Below are 18,562 nucleotides of genomic sequence, written 5' to 3' on the forward strand. Positions count from 1 at the left end.
TCATCCTCGAATGCAGCCCTGCTGGTAAAGAAAGCTCAGATATCACTAGGAAACCTCTGTGGATTCCAAAAGACCTAGGTTCTACTAATGTACTCAATGGTGAAGTAGTTTTTGGTTAAACATCATGAACAAGACAAGATGAGAATTCCCAAGTGAGAATGGCAACACAGAATATTTGAATTGAACAATAATACCCCATTCATAAGTTGCAATTTCCACCACAGTAATAAGTGAAATACAATTGTAATTGTGCTAAATTGTGGATAATAATGGAGAGCAATGATGTGCTTCCAGGATTTTAAGTCATTCCATGAATAAAACCAAACTAGCATTTATGGACAGCTATAATTACATTTTTTGTTTGTTGTTCTTTAAGGGGCTGGAAAGATGGCTCATCTGTTAAGGACATGGTCTGCTCTTACAGGGGGCCTAAATCCAGTTCCCAGAACATGTGAAGTCCCAAATTTCTACCTGTAACTCTGTTACAAAGGTCATCAGATACCTCCGGTGTCCTTCACTGGGACCTGGCCCTGTAAGGATTTACTATCCTCTACATATGCCTAATTGAAATATTCATAAACATAAAGTTTTTGTTTATTTTTTGTTGGTATTTATTAATATAAATGCCCTTTATAGTTACTATGTTAAATCAATTATTTTACAATCTGTTTATTTTTTACACACGTGTGTCAGTGGTTTTTTTTTTTTTTTGTGTGTGTGTGTGTGTGTGTAAAGTGCAATTGTCAAGAAGGTATCTTGTAGGTGTTGGCTCCATCTCATTTCAATGGGCTTCCTGCAATGAGTTCAGGTCATCAGACTTGTGGCAAGAGATTTATCTGCTAACTCTTCTCATTGACCCTAAATATCTTTTTTTTAAGATTTAGTTGTTTATTATGTATACAATGCTCAGCACTGCATGTATCCCTGCACACAAGAAGAGGGCAGTGAATTTCATTATAGATAGTTGTGAGCCAGCATGTGGTTTCTGGAAATTGAACACAGGACCTCTAGAAGAGCAACCCATGCCCTTAACTGCTGAGACATCTCTCCAATGCCCCAAATGTCTTTTTAAAATGATCTTTGCATTATAGACAATGACTGACAATAAATGTCAAAAACACTGGTGGACTCTCGTTTGAATTTAGCCATCTCCAAATCAATAATATGTTGACTTATATGGATTGTGTTTGTGAAACTATCATTGGAATAATTGCAGCTATTTCTTCTCACTACAAAACTATTTTATTTGTATTATTGCGACATTCATTGCTACTGTGTACAAAAATCTTAAGTGGGATACCTGTCTTTTTCTACATCAAGTGTCCAAATTTTCCCCATTTTTTATATGAAATCAAGGGCTGTCTTGTGTTTAGCTGTTTCTAGTAATTTTACCCACAGTTCCTCCTCGTTAGTCAGTACAACCTACAATGGCATCAGTCAAAACTCTCTGAGAAACTCCCTCACATGGAAGTAACAGCACGTGCATCATCCCAAATTTTCTTAGCAGGCTCCCATTGCAGCATTATGGTACCACCCTGAATTCACATCTTCATGCTGTCTTCCTCATGCACCTGTCAGCTAAATGACAACACAAAACACTAGCTATTTATCAAATGCTGTATAAACAGCATGCCCACCAGGACACAATACTTCTTTACCATCACAGCACATGGTGACTCAATATTTCTGTTTGTCAGCAATGTTTGTAGGCAGTGGCAAGAGCAAGTTGTGTAGGATTCATGACTTCAGTGGCAGGAGATGACTCAACAGTTAAGAGTGCTTACCAGTAGCACAGACACTGAGAGCAATAATTAATAGATAGGACCACCTGAAATGGAGAAGCTTTTATAGAGCAAAGGACAGGGTCAATAAGACCAAAGGACAGCCTACAGAATGGGAAAAGATCTTCACCAACCCCACATCTGACAGAGGGCTGATCTTCAAAATATATAAAGAACTCAAAAAGCTAGACATCAAAATACTGAACAATACAATTAAAAAATGGTCTAAAGAGCTAAACAGAGAATTCTCAACAGAAGAACCTCAAATGCCTGAAAGGCATTTAAGGAATTGCTCAACATCTTTAGTCATCAGGGATATGCAAATCAAAACAACTCTGAGATACCATCTTAACCCTGTCAGAATGACTAAGATCAAAAACAGTGAAAACAGCTTATGTTGGAGAGGATGTGGAGCAAGGGGAAGACTCCTCCACTGTTGGTGGGAATGCAAACTTGTACAGCCACACTTCAAATCAGTATGGTGGTTTCTCAGAAAATTTGGAATGAGTCTTTCTCAACACCCAGCTATACCACTCTTGGGTATATACACAAGGAATGCCCAATTTTACCACAAGGACATGTGCTCAACTGTGTTCATAGCAGCATTATTTGTAATAACCAGAACCTGGAAACAGCCAAGATACCATTCAACTGAAGAATGGATAAAGAAAATATGGCACATATACACAATGGAGTACTACTCAGCAGTAAAAAATGATATCATGAAATTTGGAAGCAAATGGACAAATCTAGAAAATGTCATTTTGAGTGATGTAACCTAGACTCAGAAGGACAAACATAGTATGTACTCACTCATAAGTGGATACTAAATTGGACAGAAGGAATAGCCAGACTGCAACCCACAACTCTGGAGAGGTTAGCTAACAGGGAAAGAGCCGAGGAGGGACACATGGATGACCCTGTGAAGGAGAAGTGGATGAGATCTATGAGTGGACTGGGTGTGGGGGTGGCAGAGGGTGAGGGTAGGGGATGAGAACAGAGGGGAATGGGAGGGTCAAGCTGGAACAGGGACACAGTGGGAGGGCAGGGAGGAAGATTCCATGATAGATGAGGACATCATGGGAATAGGAAGAGGCAGGGTGCTGGGGAGACTCTCAGGAATCCACAAGGTTGACCCCACTTTGGTCTGCTGGCAGTGGTCCAGAGGGTGCCTGGACTGGTCTATTTAATTGACCAGCCTAGCAAATAACCTAGCTGTCATCCTAGAGCCTTTGTGACTGATGGAGGCAGATACAGAGATCCATGGCCAGGCACCATGCTGAGCTCCAGGAATTCAAATGATGAGAGAGAGGAGGGATACTACAAGAGAGGGATGTCCAGATTATGATGGGAGGACTTGCAGAGATGACCTGCCACACTAGTGGAAGCCCATGAACTGTGGACTAGTGGCTGTGGAGCCCCCATGGGACTGGACTGGGCCTTCTGGATACAGAAGATGGTTGTTTGGCTTGAACTGTTTGGGGGACACCCAGGCAGGGGGATCGTCATCTGTCCCTGGTCTATGGGGAGGCTTCTGGAATCTGATGCCTGTGTTATGACACCTTGCACAGCCTTGGTGCAATGGCTAGGCTCAGTGTGCTGGGCTCTGCTGACTCCCCATGGAAGACCTCGATTTGGGGGATGTGGAGATGCAGGGTAGCTTGGGAAAGAGGGCTGGGGGTGGGAGGAGGGAGGAAGGGGGATCGTGGATAGTATGTGGAGTTAGTAGAAAATTTCTTAACACAGAAAAGTGGAAAAAAGAGTGCTTACAACTCTTGCAGAGAACAAGGATTTGGACTCAGCATCCACGTGGAAGCTTATACCTGTCTGTAACTCAAGGTCCAGGAGCTTGTATGCACTATTTTGGTCTCCACAATCTCCTGCATATGAACTCACACAGGAATACATACATACGTTCAAAGAGGGTAAATGAATAACCAAATATATACAAAGACTCATGACTCCAATCTAGTCTACATGTACCTTTACAGGGATATAATCATTTGGACAGATATAGTGTAGCATTCCCTCACAGGGGTGTATGATTTTTCAAGACACTTTCTTTTACAAAATACTACCAACGATGATTTTCCAGTGAGTCAAGGGTATATGTGAAGGCACAGGTTGTTATTTATAAGGACATTATTTTTGATCACATACTTGTAAAACAAAATTAGGAAAGGAATAGATTTTATTTGTGCTGTAAAAGGGCCACAGAACTTAGTATGTCCCCAGGCCCTCCCTAGCTCAACTGACTCCATGATAGATGTACCACTCAGAATATAAAACTCAACACCTAGCAGCACCACTTGCCAAACTGAAGCAAAGGCCTAATCCAGCATAGTCCTTATAGTACTGGGAAAGTCTCAAAATGTACTGACTTTGCTTTTTAGCTTCTGTGGAACTGCTTTTGGCTCACTGTTCTTGGTAACTGAAGTATGTCAACCCAGAACATGGTTCTTTTGCTTCAAATCTCACCCTGAGAAAGGCTCAGTGCTACACTGGGGTCCTGTACACCAACTGTAGATGACATCCATCTAATGAAGACTTTATTTAGCTTAAACCTATGTCTGAGCAGTCTCCTCTTGTGAATATCACAAAGCAGTGCAGCACCTTTCCAGGCCCCTTTGAAAGTGCAGTGTGGACAGCAGAAGTCATATTTCAGTTCAGATAGAAGAAGAAAGTCAATCTGAACAATTTCTCCCTGCAGTAATCACTTACCTGTCTCATTGGAAATCTCATTTGCTGAGCAGGGGGTGCAATCAAAACAGCAGGCTGCCATTCCTTCTTGATGGATTTTTTTGAATCCAGGGTGACAATCAACACTGCACACAGCAGAGGGCATCTGAGGAAAATCAGACAGATGTTGGGCCGGGAGTCTGACTACTCCTTCAATAGTTATAGCATCTCATCATGTTGAGTAGTTAACAAGTTTTCTTTCTATCCATGACCTGAGTGAACACATTTCTTTCAGGACTTTGTACAAGTCCACACATGAATATGTGAGAACAAATTGATGAAGTGTTGAAGTGCTTCTGAACTACTAAAAGTTCAGGAAGATCTAGGAGTATATGTAGTGTCACCACTGGAATGCCTGAACTGAACATCCTACCCACCCATTGTATAGCTTAGCTTTGTCAATTTGACACAAAGCAGAGCTACAAGAAAAAAAGAAACTTCATTGAGAAATTTTCTCTGTCTAATTGGTCTCTGGTCATATTGGTGACCTAATTTTTAGTTTTTCATTAATTCTGGGAAGCACCACCACACTTGATTCCATTTCTGAATTTAGTGGAAATGCTTTAAGTGTCTCTCCATGTCATATAGTGTTTTCTATGTTCAGTTTTATAAAAAACATTTTGTCAGAAAATGTCCTTTCTATTTTTCAAATGTGTTTTTTTATGTTTGCTTTCCCTGAATGGATGCTGGACATCGCTCAAGCTATTTTCTGTATCTTTTTCAATGAGCATATAATTTCTATCCTATATATTTGATCATATATTTATGTGACATATTATACTTGATTGATCTGCATATGTTGAACAGCATGACATTGCTGTAATATAGTCACCTTGTGTGTAGGGATTGATCATTCTGATGTGCTGTTGAGACCTGTTTGCCAGTATTTACTTGAGAATTTCTCCATCCATGTTCATTAATTGGAGTACAGTTTTCTTCTTTCTGATTCACTTTACCTGGAATAGTCTTTTTCCTGTTCTGTGGAGATTCTGTTCTTCATTATGAGTGCAATGTTTTCTTTCTGAGCAACAGAGTATTGTTTATTTTTGAAAAAATTCCTTGTCTGTGTGCTTTGATTAAAGAGTGGGATTCTTCAAATTCAGTTATTAATGAATGTTATTTGTGATTATTGTCAATTGGTGTTTTTGTAAGTTTTCATGTATTTCAAACCTTTGCTTTTCTGTCTGGTGATCTAGTGTAGTCTACACATTCCTGTGACATCTACTGTTTAACTTAATAAACAGTGTGAAGGAGTGTGACATGTCAAGACAGTCTGGAATTGTCTTCCTTAATGATGTTCCAGTAGCTATATATTCCTGCAATTTGTGGTCACCATTATAAGTTTTTCTATCTTCCTTAAATTATGAAGGACAGCTTTGTTGTATGTAGTAATTGAAGTTGGAAATTTTGTCTCTGTTTGAAACACATAATTGATACTCCCTCCTTTTAAAGTGTCTATGAATAAAGTTACTGTGATTATGAAGACTTTCAATGAAATTGACCTTCTCTCTTGTAACCTAAATTTCCTCTTTATTCTGCCTAATTCAGATTTTAAGTAATATTCAAAATTCAAACTATCCTTTTCTGAACCTGTCTGTTGGGCACTCTGACAGCCTCCTCTATCTGGATGGCCATATTTCCCCAGCATTTGGTAAAATTGTGGCTGTCATTCTATTAGAAATACCTTTGGTCCTTTCACATGTTGTTCTCCTCTTCTGCCTGTGCTTTCTTAACTTGATATTTTATTGATCTTCATCATTCCTTATTGTTTTATATAATGAGTTATATAAGTATATAATTGTATAATGAATTAATTATATATTTATGTAATGAATTATATAATTATATTGTTTTATATAATAAATTATAATTCATCTGTCTTGTTTCAAGTCCCAATAGCCTGTCTTCTACTTGAGATATTGTCTTAGTAACACGTTTAATACAGTTTGCTGTGTGAATTGTTGTGTCTTTCATTTTCAGAGTGGCAGTATGAATTCTTCATTGTTATTGTACCTTTATTGAATTTTTGTCTCTTTTTCATTCAATTCCTTATTATTTGCAAGTGTTTGTCTAGTTGGATTATCCTCAGAGGTAACTTGAATGCTCTTTGATTTCTGGAACATTCTTACAACTATTCTTTGAAGTCTTTGTTTAGTATGTCATTGAGTTCACTGTCACCTAAGCCTATGATTGTATCATTTGGAGTCCTGCTTCCTCACTGTTTGCAAGTTTCATTTCTGCATTACAATTTGCATATCTAGAATATGGCACATATTGGTTTGTTTTTAGTCCTCCCTATCCTTTTGGTTGATGTTTTGTAATGTTTGCTCAAGTTAGGCCTGGTAGAAGCAGACTTGTGATTTCATTACTCTCTTCTGATCTAGTGGTACAGGCTAGTAGCTAAAACTTCAACACAGTTGCTCTGTTCTCTGAGCATAATTTTCTCATCACTGTGAAAATAGAATATTAACTCCTGATTTAACTCTATCTTAGCAACTTGAGATATCACTTCAGATTAAGTTTGCACACTTTCTGGAAGTAAACCCCTTTCAAATTCAGCAAACAATATTGTAGTAGGCAATGTAGTTCAGATACTATAAAACCAGACACATCAGAATCAATACCTATGATATATCTGGGAACACATAATGGGATATTTTATTTTCAAATTTTTTCAAAAACCAAATTATTTTAATTATGAGTCAAACCAAACAAGGAAATAATACAAACCTTTCTGTTTATTTTTTACTTGTTTGTTTGCTTGAATGAGTTATGCAAGAATTAAGGCACAAAGAAATGCTCTCATAATGAAGGATTCCTTTCGAAATTATGATTGAGGGCTGGAGAGGTGGCAGCAACCTATCACATTTGCTGCTCAATCCCCCAACTCCTACACTTAGGCTCAAAATTGTTTTCAGGCACTGGGTGTCATAGTCCCTCTGTGGGCATGCTTACATACCTAATACTCATATGGAACAAATATATACAGGCAAAACATCCATATGCATAAAAAGTATAAAAAAACAAGTTTTAATTAATAAAATATCTAACGAGGCCCATGAAAATGTGAATGTATTGTTAGACAAGTAGGCAGTTTAGGACCTCCTAGTCAAAGTACTTGAATAAAATTATAGAATATAAATTAAAGACTTGCATATCTGTTCCTAGTTCCAAATCTTTCCTTACAAATAGCTTCAGTCTTTCCAGCATGTGGATTAGAGATTCAACAGAAGAGGTGAAAATCAATGGGCAGCAATCAGAATGGTACCAAGAGAATATTGATAAATTTACTGTGAATAATATCAAGTGGTCATATCTAGTTTTATATTTGTTTACAAAGCAGAATGTGTCTGATATGATAAAAATATATCATATGTTTCTCTTAGATTTTCAAAAACTTACCAAAAAATCATATTTTTAAAAAACGAAGGGAAGAAACATCATCCAGAAGTTTAAAATTATGTCTTTACATGATCATCTATCTAATTTCACTAAGTCACAGAGAAACCCAAATGGCCTCACTTGACAGTGGCTACAACTCGGAAGTGTACATCAATATATTTTGGTCAGACCCACCTCTCTACTTCCTGTGGCCCACTTTATCATATCTTCATATAAATGGAGCTGTTGATCATGTGGAAAATATGGCATAAATTCTCCTATTTTCACCTTAAGTCCAACACCATGGGGGAAATTAGAAATGTGGTAAATGCCATACTCTGCTTGTGGTTTTTCTTTCTGATTCATATGTATTACATCTCCAGCAGGATTAACAAAGTGCATATTCTTCAGATATAGGTGAAGCTGAAAGATAGGCAACATGCTTTATACTATATTCCTTTATTTTAAGTCTGAAGATGATTTTATTTCATCCTAAGACAACTTTATTGAAGGTGCCCAAGGGAGAAACTCAGTGAAAGCATGTGAATAAATAAAGTTATTGTGTTCCTAGAATTTTAGTTCTCTCAGGGGAAACCATCAAACACAAACACAGAAAAACACACAAACATCAAACATAAATATGCACCATAAACACACACACACACACACACACACACACACACAAACACTTCCACACAAACACCCATGCAGAGGCACACACATAATACAGCCACACTCATTAATACACATACACACTAACACACACATACAGACAGACCTAAGCAAGCAAAAAACACACACACACTGAGACACACACTGATAAAAATATTCACAAAGAGACACACACAACAAATATATGCTCATATACACAGTCACGAACAAACACAGGAGAGAGATATTCATACATGCAAAGTACCACATCTATACGCATGCATACAAAGTCACAGAAATACATTTAGACACCCACAAAGATACAAACACATACACAGAAACAAACACAAAACATACAGAAAATCAGATGCAAATGTACTCACACACACAGGTACACAAGTAGGTATTGAACTGAATCAGCACTATTTCCTGTAATATAGCTATCAGAGAATCACAAGGGTTAAGGTCCCCAGAGCATACCTTGGGGTCAGAATCAGGTGAGTACACTTATGCAAACCATCCCTTATAGCAAACACCACATACATGACAAATATTGGTTTCGGCATGTGAAAGACTCTTTAGAGATTATAACATTGATGACACCAAGTACCATCCACTGGAAGATACAGTACCTGTGAGCAGTCAGAATCCAGTTCTCTCAGAGTTGAGACTGGCTGGTTTTCTACTTGTCGAAGAAGCATTTCATGGAGAGCGTGGGCCACAGCATACACGGCATTGTATATATCATAAGCATCATCACTGAAGGCCATGTCAAAACTCTGTTCCATTAACCATTCTAGTGAGGCATTGAATGAGCAGTTCTCCAGTGTCTTACAGTTAGATGTTGAGGCTTCACAGCTAAAGAACATCCACCCCAGTCGGGCCAGGAATAGGTCTGTGTATTTGGAAGAGTTCATTGTCTGAACAAAATTTTTAAAACCAGAAATCTCAGCATGGTGGTGTGCAAAAGCAAGAGTCCCATGGAATGAGTCAAGAGTGAAGTCTCTCTTACTTGTAATGACATCCCACTGTGAGGTGGTGACCCATATTCTCTGTATACCACGTGATACCCACATTCTAAAGCACACAGCTAGAGTACTGTCTGTGTCACCATAAATGATAACAACATTTGTGGATGATGTCTCAATCTGGTTGTTATACACTTCAGCTCTTGACATGTATAACTCCTTGTTGACTGGGATCATGATCACAAAGGATAAGCAGATTCTTTGGACTTCACTTTCTCCTCTCAGATCTGAGAGAAATTGGAGACCCTGGTCATCATCTGAGATGGCCAGCCCAACCCAGTTCCAGTTGAAGTGAGTCATGAAAGAGACCATGGCCAGGGCCAGAGCTGTGTCCTTGGGGGCCATCTGATACAGACTGGGAAACTGTTCACGATCACTCAGGATAGGATTGAAATGTCCATAAGTGAGCTAAAGGACATAGAACACAGGGAGCAGCATGAGGTAGAGGACTGTCAGAAATCTCAATGGAAGCCCTGAGGTATGTGAAGTACCAGTTTAAATGACAGGAAGGCAATTTTCTCCTATTACTACAGTTGTACTACACTGTTAGAAACCTGCAGAAAATTACCTTTCTACAATTTGTTCAAGGAAAATCACTTTGACTGCTAATTATTCTTCTCATCTACATATCAAACGATGAACTGGGAATGTCCCATTGAGTGGCTGATTAATTACACTTGAACTTGATTTACATTAATGTGAAGCCAATCTCCCCCATATACTCTCCTCAGCATCAGGCTTAGCCAAGAAATGAGAAAGATTTCATATTTTATCACCCAAACAACCTCACCTGTGGATATTTGTAGAGCTCAAAAAATTGTGCCAGGCTCATGGATGGTGCTAACATTGGTCCTGTAATCATTATACGACATTTGATCTTACGTTTACAGATGTAGTTAACAAGAGGTCTATACCTTTGGGTAGTAACATATATGAATTTTTGAAATGCGTGTTTATCATGATAATGGTCTGTGAAGAAGTAAAACATGAGAGACACATTTGGTAGAAGATATAGACTCCTGTTGATTTCTTCCACAGCAAAAGCCAAAGGCAGAGCAAACTTGTAGTTTTTAGATGGTATTCTAAAAATAAAGGCACAGGATTTAGTATGGATAAGGCTCTATAGATGAATGCTTTGTAGTTAATACAAGGATTATCATGCATTCAATGTCATTTTCAGATATAGCTTGACAATTCCCTGTTTTGTAAGGTTGGAAAAACAGGAGATGCTTGAGAGCTTGAAAAAAAACTAAAAGGCTGATGAGAGTGGATGTCACAAAAATGAGAAATGTGTTCTTGTCCACTTAGACAGGGAATTTCATCTTGGCATTTTAAGTACTGGATGCACACTTGATAAATGATATGTGTGTGTATTTGTAGGAAACTTGAGAATGCAGTTTTCCTGGGGGCCAGAAGAGGAAGCTGGATCCTGCAGAGCTGGAAATTTAAGTGGTTTTGAGGTGCCTGCCAACATGGGTGGTTGAAACTGAACTCAGATCCTTTGACAGATCAGCAACTTTTCTTAACTGAAGACCCATGTCTACAGCCCCAGTTTATTACTACTTTCTATATTCTAGATATTCTTTAGTCTAGTAAAGCCAGTAGATATTATTCCATTTGTATGGGCTGCCTCTTAACACGCTCATAGCATTTTTGAATGCAAACAAAACTAGTTTATGCAATCACACTTGTTAAAATGTGGTCTTATTTCCTGAGTTATTCTATATATTTAGATGTTTTCTCCATGTTTTCTTTATCAGAGTCATGCTTTCTAGACTTACACTAAAATTTTTGATCCTCAATGTCTGTTGGAAAATCCCCCTTTTCATTTCTGATTTTGATTTGGATTCTCTCTGTGTGTCTTTTGGTTAATTTGGATAAGGGCTTGTCTATCTCGTTGATTTTCTCAAAGAAATTTTTTGTTTGTTTCATTAATTTTTTGTATTATTCTCTAAGTTTCTAATTTATTAATTTCATCTCTCACTTTGATAATTTCCTGTCATCTATTCTTCCTGAGAGACTTTGCTTCTTCTTGTTCTAGAGCTTTCAGGTGTGCTGTTATGCACTTTTGTTAGTGGCATACATGTTCAGAATTGAAACTTCATGTTGGTGCATCTTTCCTGTGATGAGTATGTAATGCCCTTATTGATCTCTTTTGATTGATTTTAGTTTGAAGTCTATTGTGTTGGATATCAGGATGGCTACACCCACTTGTTTCTTAAGACTGTTAGAGGTGAAATCAATAATATAGAAATAACAACAGACATTGAGGAAATCCAGAGAATTATCAGGTCATATTTCAAAAACCTCTATTCCACAAAACTGGAAAACCTAAAAGAAATGGACAATTTTCTGGATAGGTACCATATGCCTAAGTTAAATCAAGACCAGATAAACTATTTAAATAGTCCATAATGCCTAAGGAAATAGAAACAGTCATTAAAAGTCGCCCAACCAAAAAAAGCCCAGGACCAGATGGTTTCAGCGCAGAATTCTACCAGATCTTCAAAGAATAGTTAATACCAGTACTCTCTAAATTGTTCCACATAACAGAAACAGAAGGAACATTACCAAACTCCTTCTATGGGGCTACAATTACCGTGATTCCTAAACCAAACAAGGATACAACAAAGAAAGAGAACTACAGACCAATCTCCCTCATGAACATTGATGCAAAAATACTCAATAAAATACTGGCAAACAGACACCAAGAACACATCAAAACAATTATCCATCATGACCAAGTAGCATTCATCCCAGGGATGCAAGGATGGTTCAACATACGAAAATCAGTCAATGTAAGACACCATATAAACAAACTGAAAGAAAAAAACCACATGATCATCTCACTAGATACAGAAAGAGCATTTGACAAAATCTAACACCACTTCATGATAAAAGTCTTGGAGCGATCAGGAATACAGGGAACATACCTAAACAAAATAAAGGCAATTTACAGAAAGCAAACAGCCAACATCAAATTAAAGGGAGGGAAAATCAAAGAATTCCACTAAAATCAGGAATGAGGCAAGGCTGTCCACTCTCCCCATTCTTATTCAATATAGTACTTGAAGTTCTAGCCAGAGCAATAAGACAACATAAGGAGATTAAGGGGATACAAATTGGAAAGGAAGAAGTCAAGCTTCCCCTATTTGCAGATGACATGATAGTATACTTGAGTGACTCCAAAGATTCCTCCCAGGAACTAATAAAGCTTGTAAACACCTTCAGCAACATAACAGGATACAAGATCAACTCAAAAAAATCAGGAGCCCTGCTATATACAATGAACAAAGAAACTGAAAAGGAAATCAGAGATACATCACCCTTTACAATAGCCACAAATGACATAAAATACCTTGGGGTAACACTAATCAAGCAAGTGAAGGACTTATATGACAAGAACTTTAAGTCCCTGAAAAATGAAATTGGAGAAGATGTCAGAAAATGGAAAGATCTCCCATGCTCATGGATAGGCAGGACCAACATAGTAAAAATGGCCATTTTACCAAAAGCAATCTACAGATTCAATGCAATCCCATCAAAATACCAACACAATTCTTCACAGACCTGGAAAGAATAATACTCAACTTCATATGGAAAGACAAAAAACCCAGGATAGCCAAAAGAATCCTGTACAGTAAAACAACATCTGGAGGCATCACAATCCCTGACTTCAAGCTCTACTATAGAGCTACAGTAATAAAAACAGCTTGGTATTGGCATAAAAACCAACATGTGGACCAATGGAATCAAATTGAAGACCCTGACATTAACCCACACACTATGAACATATAATTTTTGACAAAGAAGCCAAAAGTGTACAATGGAAAAAAGAAAGCATCTTCAACAAATGGTGCTGGCATAACTGGATATCAACATGTAGAAGGCTGCAAATAGATCCATATCTGTCACTGTGCACAAAACTTAAGTCCAAGTGGATCAAGGATCTCAACATAAATCCAGCTACTCTGAACCTGATAAAAGAGAAAGTAGGAAATAGTCTTGAATGCATTGGCATAGGAGATCACTTCCTAAATATAACACCAGTAGCACAGACACTGAGAGAAACAATCAATCAATGGGATCTCTTGAAACTGAGAAGCTTTTGTAGAGCAAAGGATACAGTCAATAAGGCAAAGTGACAGCCTACAGAATGGGAAAATGGTCTTCACCAACCCCACATCTGACAGAGGACTGATATCCAGAATATATAAGGAACTCAAGAAATTAGACATCAAAACGACCAACAGTCCAATTGAGAAATGGGCTTTAGAACTAAACAGAGAATTCTCTGTTTAGATTGGCTTTTTTCCCCGTTCATGTTTGGTTCTATCCTAGGTCTCTGTGATATCCTGATTCTGAGTCCTGGTCCTCAAGGGGGATTTCCCCTCATGGAATGGGTCTCCAGCTGTGCCAGTCATCTGTTGGTCACTCTCACAATTTCTACACCACATTTACCCCAACATACCTTGTAGGTGGGACAAACTGTAACAGCCAAACTTTGAGCCGAGCATGGAGACTACTGCAGAAGAGGGAGAGGAAGGATTGTAAGACCCAGTGGTGTAAAGAGCACCACATGAAAACACACAGAATCAACTAATCTGGACTCAGAAGGGCTCATAGAGAGTAAAAGGACAACCAGGGAGCCAACATAGGAATGACCTAGACTCTCTGACTGTATGTTACAGTTGTGTAAATTGCTCTTCATTACACAGCAAGAGGATGTCTCTGACTCTGATGCCTGCTTTTGGGACCCATTTATCCTTTTGGACTGCCTGATCCAACCATGGTGATATTTTATTTGTACTATAATGCTGTGGGATAATCTGTTTGTCAAATGCTCTGATTGGTCAATAAATAAAACACTGATTGGCCAGTGGCCAGGCAGGAAGTATAGGCGGGAATAACTGAGAGGAGAATAGAGCGAACAGGAAGGTGGGAGGAGACACTGCCAGCCACCACCAGGACAAGCAGCATGTGAAGATGCCTGTAAGTCATGAGCCACAGGGCAAGGTATAGATTTATAGAAATGGATTAATTTAGGATGTAAGAACTGGATAGCTAGAAGCCTGAGCCATTAGGCCAAACAGTTTAAATAATATAAGTCTCTGTGTGTTTATTCAGTTGGGTCTGAGTGGCTGCAGGACTGGTGGGTGATAGAGATTTGTCCTGACTTTGGATCAGGCAGGACTGGAGAAAACTCCAGCTAAAAATGGTGCCCAATGTGTTGGCAAGAGTTTCCACCTAAAACCCGAGTAAAAAGATTCTAAAACGGAGCTATAAACAGTTCCTAGTTGTCTCTTTCAAGTTAGCTGCAGCCTGTGTGTTTGACCTACTATCTACTATGGCGGGTTCCTGGTATGTGTGCTCTACCTGCAGTATGGCAGGAATGAGGTCTCTGCAAGTGGCACATTAAGCTGCATGGAGGATTCAGCCTTTGCTAGTACAAAACAAAAAAAGGTTTCTGGTCTACATGCTGCTTTGATAGAAGTATAGACCCACTATTTCTAAGAGCTGATGTCTCCCAGAGCTGGCAGAAAACATACCACCTCCATGTTCAGAAGTTGAAGTGGGCAGAGCCAGCAGACACAGCACCATTTCAGTCTTATAATGCTGCAGTATAAAGCAATAGGCTCAAGATAATATAAAAAATAAGCCACATAAAGATGGCTACCACACTGAGAATCTGGATTATGTTCTCTTTGATATTCGTTACTGAAGAAAAACATTAGATTGCAAAAGTTGTTGAGTTCTACCAAAATGTATATTTTAAAGGTACCTTGACTTCAAAATTTGGATGTAAGGATATGTTACTTTGGAAAGGAGGCTCTGCTTTTTTTTCCACAGAAAGCAAGAGGCTGTGGATTTGTTCCAGATTAAGATACATCAGGGTTGAACATCCAAGACCCACTGAAAGATCTCCGATGACACCATGGCCCAGATAATCCATATTCAGATGAGATTCAAGGCAACAGGCTCAGACAATACATTCTTACAGGCTACTCCAAAATCCTAAAATTTTCTTTGTGTCCCCATAAGATACAGTGCCCCCCTCCAGCAGGAAGTAGTAAGAGAAGCTAAACCCAAATTCCCAAATATAACAAGCTGGCATTGTAAAAGTTAAAAACTCCTTAAAAAAAAGAAATGAGGAAGTGCTGTGGGATAGTCTGTATGTCATATGCTCTGATTGGTCAGTAAATAAAACACTGATTGGCCAGTGGCCAGGCAGGAAGTATAGGTGGGAATAACAGAGAGGAGAACTGAGAGAACAGGACGGTGGGAGGAGACACTGCCAGCCACCACCAGGACAAGCAGCATGTGAAGAAATTGGTAAGCCACAAGCCACGTGGCAAGGTATAGATTTATAGAAATGGATTAATTTAAGATGTAAGAACTGGATAGCTAGAAGCCTGAGCCATTAGGCCAAACACATTAAATAATATAAGCGTCTGCATGTTTATTTTATAAGTGGGCTGTTGGACTGCCAGGACTTGGTGGGAGCTTGAGAGAAATTCTCAAGCTACACTATAATGTGATTTTATTTATATGTTAATAAATAAAGTTGCCTCGGGTCAGAGCTAATAGAAAGCCATAGCAAGAGCCAGGCTGTGGTGGCACATCACCTTTAATCCCGATCACAATACAGACAGATCTCTGTGTGTTCAAGGATACAGCCAGCATGGAGACACATGCCTTTAATCTCAATACCAACCATAGAAGACCTGGAGGTCTGTATAGACAGGCAGTGATGAGGAAGTCATGTGGTTTGGTTTACAGCCAATGAGAAGGCAGAACAGAAAGTCAATAAAAAGATAGATACACAGGAAGTAGGTCTCTTGCTGAGGAGAAGGACAGCAGTGGCAGTCAAGGGTAAGAAAGGGTTTTTAGTCTCAGCTCTTAGCTACTGCTCTGACCTCTTGGGCTTTTAACTCTGCATTTGTCTCTGTGTTTCTTATTTAATAAGACTGTTAGACCTACATTTGGTGCCCACGTGGTAAGAATTCATTAAAAACTACTTGGTTGGCTTGACTTGGCCACCAGATTTCCCACCTCAGCGGGCCCAGCTCCCTGCCTGGGCCTACCTCAGCCTAGCAGACCAATAGTATCTTATGGCATGTATTTCCCATTTGTAAAGCAAATGTTAAACTCCTGGTCAACTTATAATAAGATTATACCACAGGACTGGAGAGAGCTGGTAAATGCTGTTCTGGAACCTGGGCACAGCTACACTGGCAAATGTGGTTCAAAGAGGAAGCTAAAAACATAGAAAATCAATGGAGGGCTAAAGGTACACAAATCTCTCAGGCTCAGTTTGTTGAAGAAGGCCAATATGCTGCAATACAAACAAAATGTTTATATGATGTCCAAACCCTAATTCTATGTCAAATGGCAGCCTTGAATGCATGGGACAGAGTTGAGGAAACAGAAAGAAAACTGAGTCATTTAAAATGGTTATACAAGGCTCAAAATAATCCTTCATGGATTTCTTACCAAGACCGATTTCAGCAATAAAGAGAATGGTATCGAATTCAGAAGCTAGCTAGATAATAATCAAATGTTTGGCTTTTGAGAACTTGAATGCAGCATGCAAGAGAATAATCAGGCTGTTAAAGGCAAGATATGCACCCTTGGAAGATTGGATTAGGGACATGTTTAATGTTGAGATTCATGACAATGATGATATGTGGATAGGAGAAGCAATTTCAAGAGGTTTGAGGAATGTCAGATCTTTTGGATTTGGAAAGCAAGGACATTTGAAAAGGGACTGTAAACAAGGCCTTCCTAGAAACAATGTGTCTTCAAGAAACAATGGCAACAGAATTCCCCTTCCTTCTGGATTATGCAGAAGGTGTGGTAAGGGAAAACACTGGACCAATGAATGTAGATCAACAAGGGCCAGGCAAGGTAATACTTTGCCTCAGTCTTCGGGTAATCCCAGAGGAGCCTCAGGCAGGCAACAACAGCAAATCCAGCTCAGTCCTTTCCTGCAGTCATAGAGGAAACTCCTACTCAGAGCAATGAAATAACCCAATGCCTATTGGAATAAACCAGGTTGCTCGGGGTAATGGAACAACTGAGATGGAGAAAACAGAAAATTCAGGAGAAACCATGAAGAAATTTTTGGGCAAACTTCTATAAATGAACAAGGACCAAAATTAACAATAAAAATAAATGGTGTTTTGTTGTGTGGTCTGGTGGACATAGGTGCTGACATTACCATAATTGCACCAGAATTTTGGCATTCAACCTGGTATCTTCAGGAGGTAAACATTTACCTGTTAGGGATTGGAACATTATCTCAAGTGAAACAGAGTGCAAGATGGCTCAAATGTATAGGTCCAGAAGTACAGAGAGGAAAATTAAAACCATATGCAGCTAACATATCTATGAACCTGTGGGGTCGAGACCTGGTGCAACAATGGAATACTCATATTAACATCCTTCCAACCTCAGAAACAAATCATAAACTCGCACATGTTTCTGAGAGAAATTTTAGAAGATATTGTTCTAATGGGTGGTCACCAGCCATCCATATTATGCAAGAACAAAATACAACAACTGATGATCTTCCAAAGACACTTTAATATAGTTAACAGACAAGTCTGTATGGGTTCATCAATGGACTTTAACAATAGAGAAACTCCAGGCTTTAGAAATGCTGGTAGAAGAACAGTTAAATGCTCAGCTTATTGAAGAATCAACCAGTCCTTGGAATTCTCCTGCATTTGTTAATAAAAAGAAATCTGGAAAATGGGGAATAGTAACAGACCTGAGAGCAATTAACAAAGTAATTCAGCCAATGGGCTCTCTACAATCTGGAATTCCTTTGTCTCTTTTTATTCAGTTCAAAAATCGGGTTGTATGCTATTCTTTTGGTATTAATGGATTTTTCACAACCTCTCAACATATTACTGAGTCTCAGTATGCTAAAAAGTGGTATTACCTATTGAAACTGCAGAATTTATTCCTGATGAGTCA

General features: G+C 38.7%; 1 protein-coding gene across 2 annotated transcripts in view; it reads right to left on the minus strand.

Moving 5' to 3' along the window:
- LOC114688939 (vomeronasal type-2 receptor 116-like) overlaps positions 1-18,562 on the minus strand; it is a 32,011-nt gene that overhangs the window by 1,891 nt on the left and 11,558 nt on the right. Inside the window, exons 2-5 of one of the 2 annotated variants that reach the window (XM_028863404.1) lie at positions 10,371-10,662; positions 9,185-9,988; positions 8,097-8,324; positions 4,503-4,626 (exon numbers count right to left, since the gene is read on the minus strand). In XM_028863404.1, coding sequence (XP_028719237.1) covers positions 4,503-4,626; positions 8,097-8,324; positions 9,185-9,988; positions 10,371-10,662 — 1,448 coding nt within the window. Of the gene's footprint in view, positions 1-4,502; positions 4,627-8,096; positions 8,325-9,184; positions 9,989-10,359; positions 10,663-18,562 lie in introns of those variants that run through there. The other variant, XM_037201807.1, reaches the window with a different exon arrangement.

This window comes from Peromyscus leucopus, unplaced genomic scaffold, assembly GCF_004664715.2.
Source record: "Peromyscus leucopus breed LL Stock unplaced genomic scaffold, UCI_PerLeu_2.1 scaffold_1459, whole genome shotgun sequence".
Lineage (NCBI taxonomy): Eukaryota > Metazoa > Chordata > Mammalia > Rodentia > Cricetidae > Peromyscus > Peromyscus leucopus.